The sequence below is a fragment of the Halichoeres trimaculatus genome, unplaced genomic scaffold (assembly GCF_033239565.1).
Source record: "Halichoeres trimaculatus isolate MK-OKI-2021-1 unplaced genomic scaffold, fHalTri1.1 fHalTri1_scaffold_15, whole genome shotgun sequence".
NCBI lineage: Eukaryota > Metazoa > Chordata > Actinopteri > Labriformes > Labridae > Halichoeres > Halichoeres trimaculatus.
This window is the reverse complement of record NW_027437193.1, coordinates 19,362,561-19,383,242: the sequence shown is the minus strand read 5'-3', so window position 1 is coordinate 19,383,242 and position 20,682 is coordinate 19,362,561. Positions and strand designations below refer to the sequence as shown.

The following is a 20,682-nucleotide window of genomic DNA, read 5'->3' as shown; positions in this document are numbered from 1 at the left end:
TAAAAGGAAAAAAAATTGAGAGCCAGCTCTCACTCAATGGGAGTCAGCCCTTCTGGTTCACCTCAAAGCATCGGCTCTTAGAAATAGGTTGTTTGCAAATGACACATAACTAGTCTACATTAGACCTGGACCACTGCTTTATAAACAAAGAAGAAATAACTGTCACCGGCACAAACAAGTATAGGAAAAACCCCTATGTATACATCACATTGACCATTCCAAAACCACAGAGACGTCCCCTTATTTAGTTTCATGTCAGCTACATCATGATCAAAACGATTCAACAATTTGTTCTTCTGTCATGTTTAGTTATATTCTTCTCACATTCTTGGCTTATTGGCTAGGTGCATTAATTCTTCTTTTGAAAAGCATCTGAACTTGTTATGGGGAAAAGTGATTTAAGTTTTCAAATATATCCTGTCTTCCACTTTGAGAGGCAGAGAATAAGTGTTTAGGACAGGGTTAGGGTCAGGGTCCTGCAGACAGGATTTTGACCTTTCTCTTTCTGGATTTTTTTTTTTTGTGTGTGTGGGTAAATAACCAACCTCTGATTTATACTCAATTAGTCCCCAGAATAATTTTATAGATTAAATTTGCAGCCGTGCTTCATGACTATATACAGCCAGCACATTTGAAAGTTTGTCAGGAACAAAAGTGGCCAAAACAAGGAACCTAACACAAGGAAACACACCTACATATACAGATTCTGGGCCAGGAAGGGAACAGATGCTTCCAGATATGCAGTCCCTCAGCAGTTGGATACACACTGCAGAAATACAGATGAACCAGCAGCTTGGAAGACAAACCAAGACCTTGGCGTCCAAGGGTTTCTGCAGCAAGAAATTGTCTTGATCTACATGTGCAGGGAAAACCTTGAATGAAATCACACGAGCTTCAGCAGCAGGGGTCAAACCAAACTCGTGTCCAGTGTGTCACCGCACTGTATGCAGCCGATTTAGATCATGATTTAAAGCCTTACAAGGCTGTCAAGAAGCCCCTTATCTATGAGAAACGGGTAAGCACAGTGTGTTTGGACCAAAGCACACAAGAACTGGACACCCAGCAACTGAAAATAGATTGTGTGGTCAGATGAGTCCAGTTTCCAGCTCCATCTTCCTCCTGCTAATGAGAGGGTACACAGAAGGCCAGGCTAAGCTCTATCTCCAGCATGTACAGTACCTACTGTCAGCACAGTGGAGACAGTATCATAGTTTGGGGATGCATGAGTGCTGCTAGTGTAGGTCATCTCGCTGTCTGTGATGGCACTTTGAATTCTTCCAAGCATTGTGGCATTTTCCAAACCCACATGCTCCCTTCTGCACATGCATCTTGTGGGACAGGTCAAAGCTGATTGTTTCAACAAACTAATAGCCAGTTAGCCACACATCCAGGGCCAGTATAACTTGGCTACAGGTGCGCAGGATACAGCAGCCCGGACATGAGCCCCACTGATAATCTGTGGTGGTTTATCAAAAGGTCTGTAAACCAAAGAATTTAGAAGAATTAACAACAGTTCAAGAAGAATGGGACAAGATGAGCCCTTGACTGCGAAAGGCTGGTGGGGAACATGCCAGCCAGGATTGGAGCTCTACTGCATGCTTGTGGCAGAACTACTAAATATTGATCTGGTGTTGTGATGTTTTTTTTATGTTTTGTTCAGTTTTGAGCACATGCTCTTTTATTTGACTGACTTTGATACCAATGATGTTGTAATCTGACTATTGAAACTGTCAAGAAATTTGTTTTCTTGTTTTTTTTTGAAAACGACAAAAAAATCATTTGTATTTGTTTGTGTCCAATGACACCAGACTTTTTAAAACTCAAACATTTTTTGGACAAACATTTCATGATAATGTTCGAGACTGTGTAAAATTTAAAGGTTGTCTCAAATTATTTTCCTCGATTGTACATTATCATGGGATACAATTGTTGGACAATTTTATAACTGCAGTGAGTAGCACTGCAGAAAACAACATTACTTTCCCAGTGCACAGATGGTAAATATCCTGGTGCTTCTGCTTGATTCAAAATAAACCACAAAAACTTGTTTTCACTGTAGATTGCTGTAATTCATTTCACAGATACACTCAGATCATAAAACAAGAATAGTAACTCACTGCTGTCATCTTTGCACCAAAGTACACAATTGACCAGCTCTACATTGTACAATACATCCATCCTCCTAGCTTCAGTAACTAATACGCTGTCCCCCTCCCTCCCCCCCCTCTCAACCCCGTCCCTCCCATAGAGTGAAAACAATAACAGTACGTCCACACACACAGGACCCCCTTTTAGTTCACAGACTCGTCTGGATGCACACAACCAGACGAGTGCAGGGGATTGTGGGATCTGGATCCAGGCTCTGCAGTACACATGTCCAGTTTCATGTAGCGCTAGAGGACCAGCATTGAGGTTCTTAGATAAGAAAACAGAGTCTGTACAGCAGGGGTCCCCTTTTGGTCATGGCTGGGAATGTGATGGGAAAGAAAAGGTTCAGAGGAAGAAGAGGAGAAAGACGAGTCATGAAGTAAGAAAGCTCAACTTTTTGCCTGTCTTAGAGGTTGAAGAGGAGGACTGAGGAGACGAAGATGAAACACAATTGTGATGGAAAAAAACAGATTGGTGCAAAGCTGCTCCTTTGATGGAAAAAAATCCTATATAAAATAAATGAATAAAAGTAGCAACAAAAAACAGTCATCCATAATTTGATACATAACATGGTAAAAATAAATGAGGAATAACATGATAATTCATTTTGAGACAGGGACTACATCTGATGTGTTCAAAGTGTGAGGTTCAGTCAATCCTCTGAGCTGGATGAGGAGTCAGAGTCTTTCTGTGCCATGATGACGTCGCCCAAAAGAGCCTCTTGATCTGAGCTGTCATAGTCACCTTGGGAGAGGCTGTCGCCACCCTCCATTTTAATGTCAAAGTCCGGACTGGTAAGGAAGTGATGGGAGGTCTCCAGGTCATCCTCATCCATCATGTACGCGCCATCTGACACCAGAGTCTCCTCCTCCACTCCCTCCAGGTTGGGGTCCTCAGCTGTGGGCTCTGGAGTGTGGTGATGGTGGTGGTGGTGGTGATGCCGACGTCGGCTCTTCTTAGGGATCTCAGAGTGCTCGGTCAGCAGTCGATGGAAGAAGGTCTCGGGTAAGAAGCCCTGTGAGGAGAAGAAAAACTATTAGAAACACTGGAAAATAAAACTATAAGAAGACAGAAGACAGTAGCAGCTTTTTTTTTTAGTTTCTGGATGGGGCCGTATAAATTCAATAGTAGCAACGTGGTGACTTGTTGTCTTTGGTAATCATGTCTTTTTTTTAGGGTAACGCAAACTAAATCTTTTATAATTCAGTTAGTCTTTTGCGTAAGTACAGTACAGTGCTCAGGAAAAGCTAAGTATAAATTAAGAATTTCAAACTACAACATTAAAGTAATGTTCTAAATATAACTTAAAACAATGCTTATTCTCTTTTGTAAAGCATGACTTTTATAAGAGCATTAAACCTGTTTCCTTTAAACATCTGGAGCAGGGCATAACTAAACTACCTTATAGGCACACGAAAACAAGCATTATATAGATAAAGCAAATTTACTTTTGATAAGTTTGTCGTACAACTCCACTTCAGATAACCCAAAGTATTCCTCTCAAAAGCAAAATATTCTGCAGATAGTTTTACACAAACCCTGAACTGTTATAGTCAACCCAAAATAACAGCCTGTGAAACGCTTTTTAGAAATAACATCCACTTTGAATTTGATTTCTGCAACACATTTAAAAAAAGGACTCAGAACATTAAAGGACTTTCTTTGTAAAGAAACAAAGCTGGAAAATAAAGTTAGAAAGCTTTGATCTTGTAATACTGGAGTACTTTGTGTACGTACAGAGTTACGAACAGAGTCGGACCACTCAGGTGCTACAGCAGTATCAGCATTCTCCTCCAGGTATTCTCTCAGGTCCTGCAACATCGGACAGAAAGCTGCTCCAACCTACGTAAGAGAGACATTTGTTTATTTCCTTTCTCGAAAAAATGTGCAGCCATAAGATAACATGTTTGTAAACAGTCGCTGTAAGTCTCACCTTCTTTCCTGTCCGCATGTTTATGACTTTGATCTTCTCACTGCCTGTGAGAGCTTTATCTGCCCTCCTCCTCCTCTTCCTTTTACTCCTGTTGACCAGAAGCTGCCAAAAGAAAGAAGTAGTTTGTGTGCTCAATCAGAAACAATGTTTAGACCCCAAGCGTGAGCACAAGCACATAGACAGCGTGTATGATCCATGACATATGATTGCTGCGAATGCTCCTCTTGACAATCATTTTCAACAATAGCATAGGTTTTAGAGGGCTGTGCCAGACCAAAACGATGTAACATGAACAAAAAAATCTTTAAAGTGCTTGAGTATGGCACAGTTTGGATAACCAGAGTGACCACGCCCTTAAAGTGAGCAAACCTCTGAAAGCTATTTCAACCCTGAAGTTACCCTGCTGACTAGAATCCTGACTCACAGTTCAGGGTATCAGCAGGGTTTATGAATTCAGATCATCCTCATTTGTAACCGCCAAGTGTCAAGAATTTACCTCCAGCATGTCTCCCTCCACCTCATAATCAGGGTTTTCCTTTAACCAAGTTGGAGGGTCCCTGCGTCGAGGAATACGCTCTAAGGGATCATGAAGTCCATCTGGATCAGAAAACTTAAAGAAAGAAAGACAGAAATCACAGAAAGTTATAAAACTCAATCCACACAGTTTGATTGTGCATGTGACTAACTACAGCTGACTGCAAAAATCTGACACTTACCTCTTGGTCCTTGCGCTTCTTGCGTCCGCTGCTCTCTCCTCCTGAGCCGTTTGGCATCAGGGCCTGCTTAGAGAAAGTCAGCTTCAGCCCTTCCTCCTGTAACAAAAAAAGCCTTGTTTAACCATGAAGCCCAACCCACAGACACTCACTGCAGTCTGTATATGACTGGAAACATCGACTATCAAAGAGACTCTCATCCTCACCTTGAGAAGTTTCACAGTGAACTCTCCGTCATCTCCTTCAGCTGCAAGCCCACCAGGTGTGCCGGTGGGTTTACGAATGACTCTCGTGTAGGCCATCTCATCCCCTGCCAGCTCTGAGGTGGGGTTTAGCTGAGCCTCAGACACATAACGCCGGCCTGAGGGCCACTGACCGCTCAGTACAAGTGTACACAAACTGTCCAGACGGTTGATCAGGACTCGGTCCTGAAAAAGACAAACAGACCGCAGCGTGACTTATTGTTTACAACTAGAGGGATGTCAAAAAGGTTTTTAAGTATTTATAGAATAATTCTTTGGCATCTTAATCAGGTTAACACACATACTGAGCCAACTGTGCATATTTTACCTTGGGCCAATCAACCCTGATTGGATCAGGAGGAGGAATACCGTCCTGAGAAGGAGTCATAGAGAGTAGACTGTTCTCTTCATCTCCATCACACAGTTTCATACCTGCTTAAAGAAGGGAATCCATTTAATTGATTTATTTATTCTTGCAACATTAAACAGTTTCCTCTTCAGTAAACTTACCTCTATCCGTCTCCTCCTCACTCTCCCCACTATCATCACTGCTCCCTGATCGGTCTGATGAGGAATCAGAGTCTGAATCGGAATCAGAGTCGGACCCTCCCTCTCCTTTCCGTCCTCCTGATTTTCCGACCCGTATCTTGCTCCTCTTCAAGCCCCAGCCCTGCCCTGACGCTTTGCCGTCATGGTGACTCAGAGGCGTACTCTGCAGGTCTGAACCGATCTGACCTCCAAGTAGTTGGGCCTCCTCTTCACTCCCCTCTACCTTCACATCAGCCTCAGTCTTTGGTGTGCTGAGGGCTATGATGGGTGGTGCCTGAGGTGGAGGAGGAGGAGGGGGCAGGGCTTGCTGGTTCTGGATGAAGTCCTCTCGAGCCTGAACAAAAGTGAACTGTGGGTCTGAGTAGATGGAGAGCTCAGTGCGGCTGACGCCGTGCACTGCTGCACCCAGCATCAGCTGACGATCATGTTCCGGTATGTTCCACCAAGCAGGCAGCTCAGAGGTAGGCGGAGCCAGAGGCAGGCGCTCCTCAAGAGAGGGGTGAGGCAGGACACGCTCTCGGAGGCGGCGCAGGAGGCTGATACGGTACAGGGTTCGTGAGGCACGCTCTTCTGTGATGGGGGCCACAGTCGTGGAAGTTTCTGACGGGTCTGAAAAGGAGGAAAGAAGAAGAGATATTACATGTGACAGTCAGAGAGAGCAGCCATATTGTCTGTATTTGGTAGTGTGAGCAGCAGCATTTACCTTCACCACGTCCAGGTCGCAGGTGACAAACTCTCCGGCACATGGCAACAAAAGAGCGGAAATATCGGCTAAGGCTCTCATCGGTTTTCTTATCCAGCCTAGCAAAGGTACGGAAACGGTTCCAGTCAAACTCAGGTTCTCCGGTCTCTGGAAGACCTGGCTCCTTCTTTATCTTTTCCACACCGAAAGTCGACACAACACGGTAGAAGTCGGATTCTTCCCTTCGTGTCCACCTGAGCGAAGAAGACGATTATAATGATCATCCACTCTAAATTTATTTACAATTCTGTCTTGGCTTAAAGAGTTTAAACAAAACCTTGAAAAACATGCATATGAGGCTTCACATGTTCTTTGAAATCCTATAAAAATAGGTTAACAATCATAGTACCAAGCCATAAAACACAAAACAAGAGACGAATGTGGGTAATTGTGACTGTAGAACAATAATTGTTTCAGATTTTTTAGAAAACTGGCTTTGCATTTGTTAAGATCAACTTCCCGTCCAAACAGATCCCCTCACATTCCTCGTGTAATAGTGTAAAATATCTTTAGCTTGTTTTAAAAAGAGCACCAAGGGGCAGAACAGAAAAGTAAAAAGAAACTGGACAGATGAGTGGATGAAAGAATTGAAAATGACTTCAAGATTACTTCTGCACTCTACCACTGACTATAGCCTTAAATCAAGATGATTACAAACACACCTTAGCCCGACATTAGAGAAGAATACGCTGTAACACCAGTTTACCTCTGCTGGCGCTCCTGTCGTGCGATCTCTTTCAGCTTGGTAGCCTGTTCACACCGCCTACGTCTGCGATCGCCCTTTGCTTCTGCTTCAATTTTCAGCTGCTCCTGTCTGTAGCTACGCTGGAAAGCTGTGATCAGTCGCCGCAGCCGTGCAGTGAGTGATGAGCTGGAGGGCCAATCACACGAACCACTCTGGCTGGGTACGTTCTCTAAAACCACTGGGGCTGCCTTGTCCTCTACAGTGATCTCATCATCCACGTTCATGGAGTCAGCCTGGAGAACAACGTCAAACACGGACTCAGAAATTATCTATCACCATAGGTTTATTTGAAGATATTCAGCCAAGTTAAATCAAATCTAAGAGTGAAGACAGTATCACTGAGGTGTTAAAAACTTACCTCCTCAAAAAGTTCTTTGGCATGTCTTGAAGCAGGCTTGAACTCTGGGTCCTCAGAGTACTTATCGTAGTCGGCGCTGCACAACACAAACAATAAAAGATTAAGACGTGTGCATCACATCCATATATGCTTCACTGAGTTAAGATAATAACCACCTGAATACAAGTTACAGGGAAACTCTGAAACTACCAAATAACAAAAGCTTTACAGTCATTGACTCTGAAGTCTGCTTTAAATCAACAAGGCAATAAGTTTTTATCTGCTCAGTTAGCAAGGTACACTTACTCGTCTCCCAGCTCTGCATCACCAGTGTGCTGCTCAGCATCAATGGCCTTGTCATCAGGCCGACCGACTCTCTCCAGGAAACAGAGGCATGGATCAGCACGCATAGTGGTGTACATTTCATAACCTTTGAAAGACATAAATAAAACACAGTTGAAGAAAGACTGAAGTGGACAAGTTCTAGAGTCAGGATGAGTCACAGGGTCAGGACAACAGGACAACAGCTTTTGGCTACAAAAAGGACAAAAAAACATCAAAGAACAACACATCTGTGTTTATTAAGCATCGTTTTTTGTTGGAAAATATTACAGGGATCCAGAAAATACGAGCCTCATAAGCATTACTATTATAATAACAAGGGCATACAAACATAAGCCGCTCAGAGGAGCATCCTTATGAGTGAGTAGAGATCCTTCATGGATTGTTGGAAAAATTAGGAAAAATAACTTCAGCCCTTTACAATTTTTCAAATTAGCTTACTTTCTGTCAGACTGGTCAGACTACCAAGCAGGGAAAAACCCACCATGTTTGAAAACACCGGCCAGCAGTGATCGGTCAGCCTCTCCGTCCCACCATCCTGCAGGAACCTCCTGCTGTTCCATCTCAGGCATCCAAATATCAAGATCCCTAATGAAGAACGACACACGTCAATCAAGTGTATCGCAACAGTCAAGCTGGTGTGTTTAAAGTCAGCTGAAAATACAAAGTTCAGTGTTTGATACCTGAGGTCAGCTCCTTTCAGGACAGCATCTGAGTGTTCACCAATCACTTCTTGTTTCAGGTAGTAGAGCATACGCACCCTCAGCAACACCCTGAAGATGGAGAGGAGAAGTTTTAGTCTTGAAGTGTGGAAAAATCAAACAGTCTCTGAGCTGAGCTTTACTGACTTGTTGCACTGGTGCTTGAGGTGTTTGCGGTAGCTGTCGTCTAGAAGCAGAGTGTCAGGGTTGTATTTGCGGATCCACTCCACCTTCTGAACATCGAAAGTGCTCTGAGCCTTTACTCTCTTTCCCTTTCTGCCTCTTGGAACAGGGATAGACAGACCTAAAGAAATAAAAACAACATTCAGAGAAGAATTTAAAGGTGGACATGAGCTGATTGACCATTTCAGTCTGAGAAACTTTTCACACAAGTGTAACATTTAGAGGCTGCAGCTCCTACCAGAGTGGTTGAGTAGTGTTTGAGGTTCACGCCCATTCTCTGGAGGTGTAATGAGCTCCCAGATAAAGCTCTTGATGTTTTCATCTCCCCGGTAGTGAAGCAGACAGAAGACCAGAATGACACGACAGATCGTCTCGACGTCACGCTCACTTAGACGACGCTTGCATCTGGCATGAGACAAGATGTCCCTCCATCTGCCCCACCTGTAGGAAAAAAAAACAGGGACAGAGTGTACACAAGAGGAAGAAGAGAAATGGATTACTGAATGTTTGGAAAAAAAACTCTGGCACATAAAGATAGGATGGCTAGGAAAGCCTGCTAACCCATAGACAAGCAGGTGTTTCTCCACCCGGAAACAGTCGGTGCGTCCATAACCATTTCCACTGTGTCTGTCAGAGCGTCTGGAAGCACGTGACTGTCTTGAATTTGCAGGTGGGTATTCTTCATCACTGTCCAGATCAGACAAGTCTCCACCTTCACCCCGTAAGCTGGAGTACTGACGGGTCTGCTTACGGACTCTGGGAGTGTCAATCACCAGGTTGTTCTGTGGGAGCAGGACAAATGTTTGGTCAAATTTCTGTAAGAATATTTAATCATCTGACACACAAATCTATGCACCAAGTAAAATATACAGCCTCTGTTGATCATAAGGACAGCCCCTGTTCTTTCACCTTTCTGTTGAGGGTGTCCATGTCTATGTCTGCTCTCTTTGCCCATTTCTGCCAGAACTCAGGGTCATCAAGGGCGATATCGTTCCTGTTCTCAGAAGCCACAAAGCTAGCCTTAGAAAAGGTGGATCCTTTTCCTTCACTCTCAATGGTGATGGTGGTGGCTCTCCGCTGAAGGATCTGGTCGATGTCTTCCTCGCAGAAGCGACTGCCTTCATCGTTCTCATCCATGATGGCAGCGTAGGCTCCTTTCCTTAGGAGGTCCTCTATCTCCTTCTTTGAGAACTGTTGGATCTGACAAAGATGAGACAGAAAAGCTATCAACACAAGCAGGCAGAACATTTCCAAATGTAGTCAACAAAGTACTGATCAACCTAACAATGAGGACAGTTTTCATAGTTTGAGTTTTCTTACCCCATTGACGCTGTCTTTGTCTTTGTTGCCACTCATGCTCTGCAGGACAGCACGGTCCAGGCCAAGTTTCAGACTGGCTTTGTCCAGCATCTCCCTCTCATAGGAGTTCCTTGTGATCAGACGGTAGACCTTGACCGCCTTAGATTGGCCAATACGATGACATCTTGCCTGTGCCTGACAGAGGGATTTTGAAGAGGTGTTATTATGTTAAGCTATGAATGAAAAGGTTTAAGGAATGAGGTTTTTTTAAACATAAAATGTTTAAAAATGTCAAAGATGTCAAAGCTAGTTTGTACCTGCAGGTCATTTTGAGGGTTCCAGTCAGAGTCAAATATTACACAGGTGTCTGCAGCAGTGAGGTTGATACCCAGGCCCCCAGCACGGGTACACAGCAGGAAGACAAAACGGTCTGAGTCAGGTTTGCTGAAGCGATCAATGGCAGCCTGTCGCAAGTTTCCTCGCACCCTGCCATCGATTCGCTCATAAAGGTATCTGTAAAAAATGAGTTCAATTAAATTACAGAAGTCTCTTAAAGCTCTTTACAATTGTGAAACTAGTTTTATATTTATTTAATACATCTTCAAATGCATTAAATAAATACCTGGCCCTCTCACCTCTTGTTGATGAGGTAGTCCTCCAGAATGTCTAAGCAGCGCACCATCTGGGAGAAGATGAGCACTTTGTGACCGCCAGCCTTCAGGCGAGGCAGCAGCTTATCCAGCAGCACCAGTTTGCCAGCCGACCGAATGAGAGCCTGCAAATGGAAGTCAGGAGCCAGCGGGTCATACACCTCCCGCAACTCCGCTACGATCTTCTCCTCCGCGCCTGGGAAAGACAGAGAAACGGATCAAATCTGACAATGATAGCGCTCACAATCAGAGCTATGAGCGTTAGATCACTCTGTCACTCATTGTGAGTGGAAACACTGAGCTTGCAGAACTTGTCTGAGCAAACATTGTGATGTGGATACCATTGATGAGGTAGGGATGGTTGCAGCACTTGCGCAACTCCATCATTGTGTTGAGCAGGTTGGGGACATTGCTGTTACTGTTTGCCCCTAGACTGAGGAAGCTGAAGTTCCTCTCTAGAATGGCCCGGTAGTACTTCTTCTGGACATCTGTCAGCTCAACCTAAGAGGAAACACTGACAATTTCAGATCTCCCAAAACAAAATAAAGGTTTACTGTAAGATGTGATGTGATTTAGACCAACCTCAATGATGGTCTCCTGTTTGGGTGCCAAATTCTTTTCAACATCTTCTTTAAGCCTGCGTAACATCATCGGCTTCAAGATGGCCTGTAGCTTCTGGACCTGTGGATCAACAGACAAACATTACTCTCTGACAGCTCCACACTAACTAAACAGGGATCTGTGGCCAAAATGAGCTCATAATTTATACCTGCTCTTCTGTTTTGAGGTCTCCAAAGTCTCTGAGGAATTCAATCTCAGAGGGGAACTGAGCCGGCTCCAGGAAATGAAGCAGACTGAAGAGTTCCTCCACAGTGTTTTGGAGAGGAGTACCAGTCAACAACACCTTGTGTTCCTGAGAGAAACCACAACGGATGCATAAAATGTTTAAGGACTCATCAGGGACACAGCCGGGGGAATCTCTAATACGAATAATTTTTAAAGAGCAAAATACAAATCTAAACAAAGAGAAAACCCAGACTTTAAACTTATGCACAGCAACTGATTACCGAACCTGAAAAAATCCTGTTACTTTCTCTTTAGATTATAAAATGTAGAATCATTCTAGAGATCCACGTTTAGCTGTGGTTTCCTCACCAGATCCAGCATCTTCAAACTGTCCAACAGCTTGCAGTTTCGGTTCTTGAGGCGGTGAGCTTCATCAATGATCACACAGCGCCAGGAGATCTCCCTCAGCTCAGGGCAGTCAGACAGGATCATCTCAAAGGTGGTGATGAGGGCGTCAAACTTGTACGCACCTGGAATCAAATGCTCCTGTAGAGAAAAAGGGGAAGACATTTAACAAAAACTATTTAAAAACAAAGTTGTGTCAGCAGTTTCAATCCTATAAAAGTCATGATTGATAACTTCACCTTCTCATCCTTGCAGTACATCTCATACTGCTGGATCATCTGTCGGCTCGCCAGGCTGCCATGGTAGACGATGGCGTTCATGTGGGTCCATGTGGAGAACTCTCTCTCCCAGTTGGTGATGGTGGAAAGTGGAGCAATGACCAGGAAGGGGCCTTGGATGCCAGCAGAGTAAATCTCTGAGAGCAGAGTGATTGACTGGATGGTCTTTCCCAGACCCATCTCATCTGCCAAGATACAGTTCTGCCTGTAGGACACAAAACCAGGACCAGTCAGTGAAGACATTCACAACAACACTGCCAAACTTAGACTAAAAGTAAGAAGCACGTGTGTGGGAGAATTACCTGTTGTACCAGTTAAAGAGCAGCCAGTTGACTCCTTCCAGCTGATACTCTCTGAGTGTGTTTCCATTCTTGTATTCTCTGGTCTCTTCAAGCTTCTTCCACGAGGCGGCAGGCGGCCGTGCCTGACACACAAAAAAAAAGGGAAATGGATGAAAAGAGAAGCCACGATGACCCACACAAAAATTACCTGTATGTTAGGAAGAAAGGCTGCTGACATGTGTAAGCATTTATTTTCTATTCACTTTTAGGCTGGATGATGTGAAGCCATGAAAAGTTTGGTTTGTTTTTAATTTGGTGCATCTTTTATCTAATGTCATGTTGGTTCAGTGCTCTTGTGGATGACAACCAGTATGAAATGGGCGATGTTTACTGGTCTGAGTTTGGACTTGATGGTATATTAAAGCATAAATTGTATTCCTACACTTGTCTGTCTCTGGGAGAATTCTTCTGTAGTTGTGATCCAATAAACTTAAAATGGACACACTTAAAAAAAAGAGTGATGACACAGCTTAATTTAAACAGATGCTGTGACACAGTGAGTCTCAAAGACCACATACTCCATCATTGGTGTGAGAAAGTAAGTCTTAAGTTTCGATAAAAACACAAACAGGCTCTGCTCTATATTATTCATGTTCTCAAGATGCTTCTGTCTGTTTTCATTAAGTCTTCTCGTGAACACTGCATCACATTTACCTCTTCACTAAAGTACAACACTTGCCCTTATTCAGGCATTTTTGCATAAGTTTGGGACATAAATCAAAATAATGTGTTATTTGAAAAAGAAAGGAAGTTAAAAACTGTTCCTGGCAATCGTCTGCTTGAATGCTCACCGTTCTTTTCAGGCGAGGTTGTCGATTCGCAATTTTGCTAAACTCTTCAACTTTGCCCTCGTCCACATCCTCCTTCAGCTCCCAGGTGGCGTCCTCATAAGGCAGAGAGCACCACTTCACCAAGTAGTAGACAACAGGCTGGAGAGAAAAGCCAAGATTTTTAAAAAGAATTAATAATTTAAAAAGCTGCAAGAGAGGGACATATTTCTACATGAGTTCAGGCTCAAAGCTGTGAAAGTGATCTGGTCTCTCACCTCGCCGTTATCCTTGTCGACACTGTGAGAGACGTCCAGGATCCGGTCCACCTCCATGTAGTCAGGGTTAAAAGGCTCCTCCTCCTGCAGAAAAAAATTGAGTAACAAAGAGTTTGAGCATCTACTAAAACATCCTTCAAGAAAAAGTCTAAGCAGCTGCTTTGGTCTCACCTCCTGGAAGAGGTGTCTCATCTGTGCGTGTTTGGTCTTGAACCTCTTGATCTTCTGATGGATCCTCTTATCTTTCTCCAGCTGCTCCAAACTGGCCCACTCACAGTGTAAGTAAGAGCTGAGATCAAGAGAGGACAGTTTCACAAATTTTGATTTTTCCCATGTATAAAAATAATCAAAGGAGCAAGGTTCAAGTTTGTGTTGAGATGTTGAAACTTACTAGTTCTTGTATTTTACAAAGAATTCCTCAACGTTGGTGTACTGGCCCGGTGATACCTTGAGGAGGAGAAGTTTTCATGATTTGCACTGTTAGACTTAAGGGCTTTAATGAAAGAGGTGTTATTCAATGATGATTTAAAAATCTAGACATACTTCTTTCTTTGTTAACCTCAGCGAGAGAACTTTGTCTACAATGGCGGCATCTTCCTCACTGGGGTTTTCCTGAAAAAGACAGAAGAAAAAAAAAACGTTAAATCCTGCTGACACCTCCAACCCTTTTTCTACTTAAATATTTCAAATACATCAACAAACCCACTCAAAGTTTATCACGCCATGATCATCTAGCCATGTTTATTCCACTCACCACAAAGAACTGCATGCTGGGCTGTCCGTCTATGTCCAGCTCCATTTCCTGTTTAAGGTGTGCTGCCGTCCCACCGCTGATAGAAGCTACAGCTGCAGCGGTCGTTGTTACGTCGACGTCTTCCTGCTCATCCTCATCATCTGTAATCTTGATATCCAGGTCTTCTGTGTATTTCTTCCTCTTAACGACACGATTGGAGCGCCTCTTCTGGCCAAAAGAGGGAGGTATGAGTTCAGTTTGTTCACCGAGAGGTCAAACAGATGAAAACAGCTATCAACAAAGTAAAGTGCAAACAGATGTGGGTCTTCTGGCTTTAGCTACATCCATCTGCAGTTTCAGATTGACATGTGTATTATGATGGCTTTTTCATCCACATTGTCGAACACCATTTTTAAAACTGTGACTGCCAGAAAATAAGCAGAAGTACGCCAACCATCTTAAACAGAGCTCCACAATAATCCTGCTGCAGAAAGCCAAAAAAGCCCACAGAGTGAGAATAAAATGGCCATGACACTCCTTAACTTTATTCTTTACTACTACTTACAAATGATGCTCTCAAAGTCAAGCCAGTCAGACAACTTTTAAGACAAACTGACAGATCAGTCCCATGTTATGTCTGTGAGCATGTTTCTGTTTGTACCGTAATGAGATCCTCCTCCAGAGCAGCAGGTGACGCAGGGCTCATCTCTCCATCAGAATGGTCTGAAGATGCGTTCCTCTTTCTCTTTTTTGCTCCCACTAGAGTTATAGTGCTGTGTGAAAGCAAGGAGAGCGATCAGACACACACACACACATACACACACACACACACACACACACACACACACACACACACACACACACACACACACAGAAAAATAAGAAAATGTATTTGATACTTTTTTGTTTATCAAAACCATTCAAAAGAGAACAAATCCCTTACTTTGTCTTAGTCTTGCTTTTGCTCTTGTTCCCAGCTCCTGGAATCACTGTTCCTCCAGACACTCCCATTGGTCCTCCTGGTGTCTTTGCTTTACCCTTTTTGTCAGCCCCTCCTGCAGCTTTAGGTGTCATCGCTCCAGTGACAGGAGACTTCTTCTTGCTTCCTCCTCCACTGCTCTTCTTCTTTGCAGAAGACACCACGGTCACAGTGCCCCCTGATTCTGGGGAGGTCTGAGAGGCTGGAAGCTCGTCCTGGTTCAGGACTCGAGGAAGGTTCTTCTCACCTCGTGCTTTGGCTCGAGCGATAGCTTCAGCCACGATGCGGTTTGCTTTTTCCTGTTTGCACAGGATCTCCACCCGTCGAACGGAGGCAGGCTCACCCGGGGCTTTGGTGATGCGGATGGCCTGGGATGGAGTGGTGGTTGTAGTAGAGGGGCCTGCAGACGACGTGTTGATGACCTTCACCACTGAGACCGTGCCACCAGCCGAGGTAGCTGAGCTCGTCTGAGAAAAGGAGAGTGTGTCAGGGAAGAGAAAGCTCCTGATATAAACACCTCTGTTGTAAATAACATCTGGAGCTCTACCTGTGGCTGCAGGAGCATTTTAAGCGGCACAGCAACTCTCTGTCCACCTTGGCCCTGTGAGATCTGCAACACCTGTGGGCTGCCAGTGTTTCCAGCTCCTGACACCAGCTGGTACTGTTAGAGGGTGAGAGAAGACACAGTTCAGGTCATAGTCTGCTTGAACATCACAAACCAAAGCAGGTCCCCTCATGGAACGTACTTAGGCTGTAACAGTTTGTGTTTGTGACACATTCAAATATGCAATGCTACCTCTGATTCTTACCAGTGCTCTCCTAATTAAATACCCATCATTATTATCACTTTCTCTAAATCCACAGAGAAAATACTAAAAGTTCACATCAAATAACACGGCAAATAACTCCAAACAGATCTGTTTCTTTAGGTTACATAAACAGAAATCATAGAAGAAAATAGCTCACATATATTACGTACACATTAAAGGATATTACTGTTTAGCAAGTAGAAACATACATTTGAGGCACAGTTAACCTAATAATAGCCAAACATCAAATGAACTCTTAAGCTGGGTGTTAAGATTCAAGTTGGTTTTATATCATGAAATTATCTTTTTATAAAAGATTTGAGATGTATTTATAAGTCAGACTCTTATTTATCTTAATGTTCTATTTCTGATGCCTGCCCACTCAACTACACCACATCTCAAGTAGTACTTGAGTACTGATAAAGAGAGCAATGCAGAGTAATTATTAATCCTTCATGTTGATAAAAGAAGCTAGCTAAAGTTTACTGCTGAGGGATACACTGATCAGGTCCAACAAAGCTTATGTAGGCTAATTAAAAACGTATAAAGATAAAAAGTATAGAGAAATGTTATGGCTGTGCCTCATGTTGAGAGTCAGTAAAGTGTCAAAAGAGGTCACATTTCAGAATACACCACCTGAAACAAATGACTACTGAGGACAGGAAGAAAACAAGACCACAAGCGGGCAAATGTCAATATTGAAGCTCTTTTTGCTCTCTATTGCTACCAGATCAACATCTAAGAAAAAGAGTTTAACATCAACACAGCATCACTAAAAATTAACTTTTGTGAATTTCTGAGGCTCATCTTTTTCCCCTGAATGCTCATCAAAGCTCTGAGTAATTTGTAACAAGCAGGGGTGAGAAAACAAGATTGAAACATGTTCTGCAAGAAAACACTAATCTGATTAAACAAACAGCTTGTTCAAAACTCTGAAACACTTGTTTCTTACCTTAACTCCTCCCTGCTGGTTGGGCTGCTGCTGCACCTGCAACTGAATTGTGAGGACTTTGGGCTGCCCTCCAGCCTGGCCTGCAGCCCGGGCCTGGGTCAGGGCTGCAAGCTGGCTTCCCTGGAGTACCAGTTTCCCTCCGGGGAGCTGACCCAGTACCAGTCTAGCTGGAGCCTGGGCCTGCTGCTGTTGACCTGCTGGAGCTGTCTGGACCTGCTGGACTTGAGTCACCTGCTGCTGGGCTGCCACAGCTTGACCCACTGGAGCAGTTTGGGAGGGCTGCTGGAGAACAAGGGTGATCCTCTTTGCTTCACCACCCTAGAATCAGATACACAGAATGATACTCATTATGACTCTGAGGAAAAACACTAACACAAAACACAGCTTGTGAGACTCGGCAACAAGCTGACCAACAGCCACTACAAACGCCACCTGCTGAGGTGGAGCAGCTACACCGCCCACACTTCCCTCTCAAAGCAATAATGCAGAAGTTACTTACCGGTGTCTGGGCTGCCATGGCCGGCTGGAGCTGCACCTGGCCCTGAGTCTGGACCTGGATCTGAGCTGCCTGGCCCTGGGGCTGCACCTGGATCTGGGCAGTCTGGGCCTGTGGTTGAACTTGAACTTGGGCCTGTCCTTGTGCAATCTGTGCCTGGGCTGGAATCTGCACCTGAACCTGCTGGCCTTGTGTCTGCTGGGGCACAGAGGTCAGTAACATCTGTTTCACCGGTCCATTTGGAGACTGCAGAAGCCTCTGCACCCCCGCAGCACCCACCTTGACTTGAGCTTGTCCAGGACTTGCCTGATTCAACACTGTGCCCCCCTGTAGAATGGACATGCCCGGTTTCAGAGGCGTGCCAGACAACACACGGATGACCTTTCCGGTGGCCTGGCCTGTTGCTCCTGATACAGTCTGCAAGACTTGGGCCTGACCCTGGGGACCCTTGAGAATCACAATTTTCCCCCCTGCCTGCTGTGTTATGGCAGCTAACTGCTGAGGAGTGAGCTGATGGGTTATCTGTGAAAGCTGTGGTGAGGTGACAGTGGTGGTGGTGACCGGGGCGCTGGAAACAGTCAGAGGTGAGCTCAGCAGAACAGTGCTACTGGGAGCCACGCTGGTGTTGCTGGCAATGGATAAGGTGGTCTGGGCCTGGATCTGAGGTACAGTATCAACAGGGACGGGGGCTAAAGTGGGAGTTACTGCTATGGAAACAGTCTGAGCAGTCACCACTGGCACTGGCTGCTGTGTGGGGATCTGAACGGGGACAGGGTCAGGGATGACAGGAGCTGCTACAGGAACATTAAGGCCTGGGTTTACTGTGAGCTCAGGCTCCGAGGGTGGGTCCACTTGGCCCAGTGCCAGCTTAAGTGCCTCCTCCACGGGGTCCGAAGAGCCCTGGGTGAAGGAGTCGTCCGGTAGGGCATCCAGGTTAAAAAGGGGCGTGTCCTCAAAGAGGTCCATGATTGGATCTGCCATATTGCCCACTCCACACAGGGAGACGGGCTAAGTCTTAGAAAAAACTCTGAGATGGGAGCTGAGATGTCACAGTCCAGTTATTCTCAGAGTTTAAATCAACAGCTGGTAAAAGAAAACAGAGAAACTGTTAGTAAAGCACGAGAAGTTAATGTTGATATCATTTACATAAATAACCTTTGACTTTTGAATGATTTCAAACTAGTATCCAATAACTACAATTAACTTTCGCTGTTTAATAAAAAAATGTTAAAATGTATGAAAAAGAAATCTGAGCGCAAACCAAAGCTTCTTAAAAGCACCAACTTCTGTTCGCCTCTTCTTTTTTCTACAGAAGCCTTAAGTGGACATACATCCAGACATATTTACTTTTTTCAAGATATAGTTTGCTTCGGGTGTTTTTCCAAGATTTTTACTAACTTTCCTCATGATGTGAATGTGTTAAAGCTGTTTTTTCCATTCTAACGCACTGATTTACCATATTATCTGAAGAAAACAGTATGTTAATTTGTCATTATGGGTTAACTTACCGGCTGCCTAGACAGAAAAAAATGCTGGTCAGTTGAGTAGGCCAGGCCACATTTAATGCTGACATTGCCTACAAAAATGAGGAATGCTAAGCCTGTTTCTAAGTTTGTTTTACAACTTATGTTTGTCCAACATGAAGACAAAACCTTGGGAAAATATCTGAAATCATCTCATTGTTGCAGCAAAACATAGTAAATAGATGAAATACATAAAAATTGGCTCCGAAATTTCCGTGTTTATGTTTTGTGTCAAACAAGAAACTTGAAAATAACTTATAAACAGCAAGCTCCCATAAGAAAAGAACTAACACGTAGACCCTGGACAGATCAACATGACTAGGATGTTAGTAAAGTGCATAGGGAATTTCACGACCATTACACAAGATTTAAAAACCTTAAAAGACGATAAAAACCCTCCTGTGGTATCGACTGTTTCTTGAAAGTTGTAGTTTCTGTGTACAACATTAAACTCGTGGCTACCAGGTCCGAAAACGGTCCAATTTTATAATTAAAGGTCAGACGAACACAAAAACTGGAAAGGGATGAGTTTTCCGTGAAACATACGAATTTCGACTACTTAGGAGAGGTAGTGTGAATGAAAACAGTAGTAGAGTCGGTGTGTAGTGATGCTGGAGGGAGAGGATGCTTCCCCCTCTGCTCTCTATGTTGCAGTCTTTTCTCTCTAAACCGTCGGCTAGCATTAGCTCGTACCGCCACAAAGATGTGCCTATTACAAAAGCTTGTGTGTCCCCAAAAACGTATGAAGCCTTAAAACACGACACACTGTATGTTTACGACCAAAACATCGCCTCTCTATCGTTTACAACCAACCATTCAGTCCACCGGACTCCTTCAATCTCATCAACAAACCGGACCAAACCAAAGCAACGTGCCACAATAACCACTGCCCGTCAACGTTCAGACACGGGTTAGGCCGCAATACTGTTTCGCTTGATCTGCGACTGTTTTTCGGCAAAAATACCTGAAAATAACCATCATAACCACTGCCCTAACTCTCTCAGTAATAATTTCGGGGTGCTAAATTTACCTTTGCATCGACACACATGGCTTTCTCCGTCTCACAACACTGTACGATTACAGGAAACGGCCAGGGAAGAGCAGGAACTAACATTCTTACCAGAGAGAGCGTAGAAAGCGTGCCCCTCGGATCTATCACGCTCTGATTGGTCTCTTCTCTCCCAAGCCGGCAGCATGCGGCTATGTGATTGGCTGCTGGTGCTGTCCTTCATTTGAGTGGCTGCGTTTGGGCGGGATAAGAGTAGTAGTTTGGTAGAGAAAACAGTAAATGCGGCCTAGCTGGGCTCATTTGACTGAGTGATGAAGTGATCTCTCCCCAACATCGATGTCTTACACTCAGAGATTCTCATACCAGAAAGCGTTCACCTTTTAAAGCTGACTGAAGAAAAATAAGGGGTGTTTTGACCGTACTGAATGTTTTATGGGCAAGGAACCGAACAGGCCCGTTTGTGGAAAACGCGGGCAGTTTTTTCAGGGTTTTTATTACACTGGTCACAGCTGAACAACCCCCTTCATCACATGATATGTATTATTTTTTAAATCTAAATATACATATAAGTAATGCAGGGGTTCTAGTGGTATATTTTTCCGTAATATTCGGCGCATATAATTACATTTTGGGCTACCAATACCGTCTTCCCTCAGGTACCATTAAGATGCTGGTGTAGCTGGTCTGTGTCTGGGTGATTCCTTATCGTATAACTGGTGTTTGGCGCCCTCTAGCGCCCTCA

At 44.1% G+C, this 20,682-nt stretch overlaps 1 protein-coding gene across 4 annotated transcripts; it reads right to left on the bottom strand.

Moving 5' to 3' along the window:
* Positions 1–1,893: 1,893 nt before the first annotated feature.
* chd8 (chromodomain helicase DNA binding protein 8) lies at positions 1,894–20,065 on the bottom strand. 4 transcript variants are annotated; one of them, XM_074688147.1, is made up of 40 exons: positions 19,962–20,065; positions 17,688–18,491; positions 17,412–17,603; positions 16,913–17,230; positions 15,699–15,812; positions 15,116–15,618; positions 14,834–14,945; positions 14,194–14,400; positions 13,983–14,051; positions 13,831–13,886; positions 13,611–13,728; positions 13,440–13,523; positions 13,186–13,323; positions 12,356–12,477; positions 12,015–12,258; positions 11,740–11,916; positions 11,354–11,497; positions 11,167–11,265; positions 10,926–11,085; positions 10,570–10,780; positions 10,252–10,447; positions 9,956–10,129; positions 9,545–9,835; positions 9,197–9,417; positions 8,874–9,076; positions 8,600–8,756; positions 8,435–8,524; positions 8,236–8,339; positions 7,716–7,839; positions 7,431–7,506; positions 7,034–7,305; positions 6,289–6,521; positions 5,547–6,194; positions 5,365–5,471; positions 5,001–5,222; positions 4,798–4,893; positions 4,578–4,691; positions 4,082–4,183; positions 3,886–3,990; positions 1,894–3,163 (listed from the first exon to the last, which is right to left on the bottom strand). In XM_074688147.1, exons 2-40 carry the CDS (start codon positions 18,387–18,389, stop codon positions 2,801–2,803), a joined length of 7,668 nt encoding a protein of 2,555 aa, XP_074544248.1. In that variant the 5' UTR covers positions 18,390–18,491; positions 19,962–20,065; the 3' UTR covers positions 1,894–2,800. The 4 variants fall into 4 exon arrangements, with proteins under 4 accessions (XP_074544248.1, XP_074544245.1, XP_074544247.1 ...); XM_074688144.1 differs by having other exon boundaries at positions 17,412–18,491; XM_074688146.1 differs by having other exon boundaries at positions 5,365–5,468; positions 17,412–18,491.
* Positions 20,066–20,682: the final 617 nt, after the last annotated feature.

Bases quoted from the DNA above. Each gene is read 5' to 3' on its own strand.
- chd8 (XM_074688144.1), bottom strand. From the start codon at position 18,389: ATGGCAGATCCAATCATGGACCTCTTTGAGGACACGCCCCTTTTTAAC. The intron at 11,086-11,166 runs GTTGGTCTAAAT...GTTTCCTCTTAG, and splicing joins AACAGGAGACCATCATTGAG to GTTGAGCTGACAGATGTCCA. The intron at 8,525-8,599 runs GTCAGTAAAGCT...CTCCATCTTCAG, and splicing joins CTCAAGCACCAGTGCAACAA to GGTGTTGCTGAGGGTGCGTA.